The sequence below is a fragment of the Pteropus vampyrus genome, unplaced genomic scaffold (assembly GCF_000151845.1).
Source record: "Pteropus vampyrus isolate Shadow unplaced genomic scaffold, Pvam_2.0 Scaffold110, whole genome shotgun sequence".
Taxonomy (NCBI): Eukaryota; Metazoa; Chordata; class Mammalia; order Chiroptera; family Pteropodidae; genus Pteropus; species Pteropus vampyrus.
Genome location: NW_011888891.1, coordinates 1,985,257 through 1,990,966, shown reverse-complemented (window position 1 = coordinate 1,990,966; position 5,710 = coordinate 1,985,257). Strand labels below are relative to the sequence as shown.

Here is a 5,710-nt window from a genome sequence, read left to right as displayed (position 1 = left end):
TGTAGACTTTTTCAATTTATACAATGCTTTTATATGCATTATCTTATCTGGACCTCACAATACCCTATAAAGAAGTAGATATTAGGCCCACTTTAAAGATGAGAAAACTAATATTTAGAAGACTAAAAACTCCCCTCAGTGAGCTTAGCAACTGTCATGTCTTTTTCCATTCTACCATATTCGTCTGAAAAATAAGCTGCTTCCTAAATCAACGTAATATACCATCACCCCAATACCTTCACAGTGTTGTGAATTTCAGAGGTCATTAGATTTCTAGCTGCCACAATCACATCCTGACATTTCTTGTTAGCAAAATGAGAATTGATGTTACGGGCATATTTCAGCAAATCAGTAGTATCTCCTTTTAAAAACCTCATCTCCTTTAAGGCATTTTCAAATTCTTCAGTGGATTGTATGATCTGAGAAAAACAAGGGAAAAAAAGAATTATATACATCTATTCCACCTCAATATTAAAATTTCAAATCTCATGTATAGAAAAGAAGGACCAGCTGGTCATTTAAGTTCTAGAATAAACAATCAATTACTAGGTATAAAGATATATATTTTTCCAGCCTTAAATTCATTAAGAAGAGTATCTTCAATAGAAATTTCTGACTCTACTTAGTAAGGTGCAAAGACCTTTAAAATAAATATCCTTATTTTAATAGTGTTCAAGGAAACACTAAAAAAAAAAAAACAAGTGAAGTATCACATGGTAACTACTATAGCTGATATAAGTATAAATAAAAGAACAATTGTTTTTCAAAAACCATTTTTGGGGGAATTTGCATCTGCTCCTTATTAATAATTTTCTTAACACTGTCACTAAAGAGCAAAAGATCTCTAAAATAAAAAAAAAAAAACAAAAGACACCAATTGGAACCTATAGTCTCTTAAAACCTGTGATATCTCTGCTCTTACCTCCTCATACTGCTGTAACTTGCTGCTATTTGTTGGAATAGAATAAACCAAACAGTTTTTAATGAGGCACTCAGACAAGTCTTCCCAGATCGTGTCACCAAGCATCTCAGCCAATATGATCTTAGATGTTTTTTCATTTTCTAGATCAGCATCAAGAGGGAAATCTGAATTCAAAAGAAAAAAGTTTTAAACAAGAAATCATTCACAGTCTAGATTATTCTCAAATTCCCTAGTTTTCTAGAAGTCTTTAATTTTAAGATGATGGGGAAGAAAACAGCACAGCAAATTCTATAGCTATCTCAACTGACTGCATGGAACAAATCATGACATATAATTATTTTATTTTCACTGATCAAAAGAATCTTCTGCACTGTATTACTACCTATACTCTTTAACAATAAGGTACTAAGCCATTTACATTATAATCATCTACTGCTAATCTACTGATTGGATTATATGACAAGTACTCAGAAGTTCTACATACCAAGTTGAAATTATTTAGAATAAAATCCCAGTTCTTTAATAATGAATAAACATTTTTTTCATCACTGCATGGGCATTGAGTGTTTATCCTAAGTAAAATATCCAAAAAAAAAAAAGAAACCCACCTTATTATAGTATAATTTCTAGTCTAGCAAACAGAATACTTCCATATCTCTTCTATAATATACTCTATGGTAGTTATTTCCAACACACTTTGAGGGAATTATATTTAGAATATACTGTTAATTAATAGTTAAGAATTAGTGACCAGTGTAGAGGGAAGAGGAACCATAAAAGGGACCAGCTATTTTGAACTTAGTTCTGATTCACCAAGGAAGACCTTAGGAGATAAGGACCTTAAAAGAAAGTGACCATATAATCTCAGAGCCTTGAGACACCTTTAAATGTCTAAAGTATAGGTCTACGTTGTCCAATATGATACTACCAGCCACAATTTGCTACCAAGCTCTTGAAATATGGCTAGTATGACTAAGCAACTAAATTTTTTAAATTTTTAACTAATTTCAATTTAAGTTTAAAAATGGAAGCAAGGTATGTGGTTATAAAGAGTAGTACAAGAGAGCTTTGAAGAGGTAAACTAGTTCTTTATCTTGATTGTGGTAGTTACATAAATCTACACATGATAAAAATGCACAGAACTATACACACACATACAAATGAGTGAAGGTAAAACTAGTGAAATCTGAATATGCTCTGCGAATTGTACCAAAGTCAATTTCCTGGCTGTATTATAGTTATACAAGATATTAACACTGAGGAAAACTGGGTGAAGGGTACATGGAACCATTATTTATTTTTTAAATAAAAACTTTAAACTTAAAAAAAGAGAAAGTAGTATAAAATACTTTTCTGTTAAATGCAACTTTGTTGTTTTGATAAGACAACATTTCACTTTAAACACTGCATCGTGTAAGCTATTATGTATACTGTACTTAGTGCTCATGTCAGGCACATACATATTTCTAATACTTCCAATCTATTCGATGTAAACAGAATGAATCTGTTTACATCTACTAGAATGATGTTTCTTCTATGCACCAATGTAACACTGTAATGTGTTTATTTGAATATTTTATGCATACAGCACAAGTTACAGCAATACATATATAAATTATTAAAAGTAGTTAAATTCAAATACTTATTTATGATATAATTATTTTTCTAGTTTAAGAAAACAACTATAGACAGACCTTTACATTTAAAATTAAGGTATATTATTAATGTAGAATCATAAAATGCAGAAGCTAGTAGCACCGTTGCAACAGTAAAGGAAAAAAAGAGAGACTCTTAAGAAAATAAGTCACAAATTTCACAATATGTGGCAGCTGCAATTTGCTAAAACAGCAAAACAAAAAATCTGCTTGCTTGCTAAGCAAAAATATTTTTTTAAATAATAAAGTAAACATTATTAAGAGACATTTGCAGCAAATACATCAGGAATTTCTTGGGTTCACTCTCAAAACATAACAGACAATGTTAGTCGCCTAAAATCACAATTAAATGTCCTACCAAAAATGTGATTTTAACAGGATCTGAGCTTGTAAATGACTTGGATTCTCACACACACACACACACACACACACACACACACACACACACACTCTCTCTCTCTCTCTCTCTCTCTCTCTTTTAGATAGAGAGATGGCAAAAAAAAAAATTATGATTTCAGTTATGGACACTTTGTTAGAAAATTATAAGAAAAAGATATTTTTTAAAATGTGAAAGATCTTCAATTAAGCCACTATAGGATAGTGACCATAGAAGACTAGATCTTTCTAACTACAGATATCAAAGATCAACTGATTCAACTTATGAGAAATTGAAAAGTTTCTTTTAGCTTTAGATGATACTTTGACTACATTTTGTCTAACAGGACTTCCAAATTTACAAAGAAATATTGTCAGTTCCCAGCCTAAAACATCAAACTTGCAAAGTAATGTATTTTAGTCTCAAAAATTACATGATTATATGACAAAGAATAATTTCAGCTAGACATAGAAAATTCACTTCTTTCATAAATGTTACAAAGCTCTGTTAGGTAAAAAATGCTGATTTATTGGACTTGTATAACAAGAGACTGATGATACCCTTATTGCTTATCTCTACTGCATAATATATATATGTGTGTGTTTAGTTTTTGCTGAAACAGACTCTCAAAAGTGTCATGAATACAGCTGTCAAAATCATTCAGTGCATATTCATGCAAACACCAAATTATCACTGATTTGTAGAGCTGCTGAAATAAACAAAAGACAATAAATATGATCTTATGTTTTTTGCCAATGATCATTAGTTGTCTAGAAGAGTTTTACAAAGATTTATTGCACTGTTATCTTTAAGATTTTCTTGGAGCAAAAGTATGCTTACCAAATACTCAATAATCAGGGATAAAAAATGGCAATGTACTTTATGTTTTCTACTGAGATCATGCTACATATGAACAAGCTAAATGTGAAGTTCTAAGGGAGAGTAAAGCTTATTTGTGACCTCACTAGACACATACAAGAATTTATATTGAAATTAAACTTTTTCATAATACAAATCAATAATATTACCATTTTTCTAACAAAACTCAATATGCAAAAGATTTTGATTGAAATCTGCAATGTGAATTAGCTGCCAGAAATACCAAAGGAATTTAAAGAATGCTTTGGTGATATTGATAAACTTAGAGCTTTTAAAAAATTTATGTAATACCACTTTGAATTCCATGTTAATAATAGTAAGTTTATACATGGGTTAGTGAATTTATTTAACTCACAGTTGTGAAACATATGCTTTTGCTTTAAAGCCAAATTTATTCATTTAAAAGGGATGAACTAAATTTGTTGACGTAGGTGAGAATAATTAAAGGAAAATGATTTGGGGAGACTCAATACAGCTATTCGAAAAATTTTCAGTATGTTTGGAACAACCTGGGGATGGAACCTACTTTTTCAACTGTAAATTTCATGACATCTAAATACAGAGCAATCATTTCTAGGGAAAATTTACATCTGAATTGAGATATACAATATGTATAAAATAATTTGCAAATCAAATTTGCAAGTGTGTATAAAAAAGGGATATAAACTATCTCATTAACAATTTTTTTTACTGATTATATATTAAAATTATATTTTGGATATATTGGGCTAAATGAAATATATTATTAAAGTTCAAGTTTCATTTAACTTTTTTTTTCATGCGGTCACTAGAAAATTTTAAATTACATTATGTAGCAAATATTTTATTTCTATTAGACAACGCTGATTAAAACTATAGAACCTAAATGCAGGTACCATCTTAGTCAAGTGGTATAAGCAGCTGGTACAGTGCCATGCTCTATAATGATTTGTTGAATGTACATATGCATATATATCAGAGAAGAAAAAGTTAAGTGTAATACATAGCTGTCATCACACTATATAACCTGATTGTATCTTTTTTTCTTTAGGTTGTTTTCTTAACCTTTTTAAAAGTTTTTTTTTTCTTTTTTTGTTTGTTTTTTTATTAGTAAAGGGCATTAAATTTTGTCGTAATAGTTTCTATATCTAATGATGTATCAATATGCTGATATAATGAACCATTTGATAACTTTCTTACGTGGAACCATCTCTGCACTCCTAGAGTAAACTCTTGGTCACAACATGTCCTTTTTAAAGATACTTTTGGATTTAATTTACTTTTTTTTTTTACATTTATTTTTTGCATTTATAAATCAAAGGTAAAATCTTTCTACAGTGTTTTCTCTGTGAGTAAACTATTATTATATTTTAGTATTGTTTATGCTGCTTTTTAAAAAAATAGGGCATTTTTTATCTTTTTCTATTGACCAAAGAGCTTGATTAACAAAGGGATTATCAGTAATTTGAAGAACACAAAGAATTGAGTCAAAAACCTTCAGTGGCGCCTGATGGTGGCTCTTTAGTGTCAAGTCTTCAACAATCTTTCAAATTTCTTCTACAATTATTTGTATGTTTGGAGTTTCTGCTTTTTGGTAAATTTTAGTAATTTATACTTTACAGAAAATTATTCATGGTAAAAGCAAAACATGCTTGTTGTGGTTAAGATCAACACCACTAAGGTTTATAAAGAAACAACCCAAATTTATTTACCCTCTCCATACCCACAAGCTTATTACCCTTCTCTCCTTGCCCAAGTGACCAATTTTAAGACTGGTTGGTATTCTTTCACTCTCAGATTTGAACAAAAAGAAAAAAAAGAAAAATATATATATATATGTACATGTACATACACATATATGAATTTGCCAAATACACGCGCACACACACAAAATACACG

At 29.8% G+C, this 5,710-nt stretch overlaps 1 protein-coding gene across 1 annotated transcript in view; it reads right to left on the bottom strand.

The window, feature by feature from the left end:
• ZW10 (zw10 kinetochore protein) overlaps positions 1–5,710 on the bottom strand; it is a 48,546-nt gene that overhangs the window by 16,560 nt on the left and 26,276 nt on the right. The window contains exons 8-9 of the mRNA XM_011365380.2: positions 923–1,086; positions 237–419 (exon numbers count right to left, since the gene is read on the bottom strand). Of these exons, the coding sequence (XP_011363682.1) occupies positions 237–419; positions 923–1,086 (347 nt within the window). The remainder of the gene's footprint in view (positions 1–236; positions 420–922; positions 1,087–5,710) is intronic.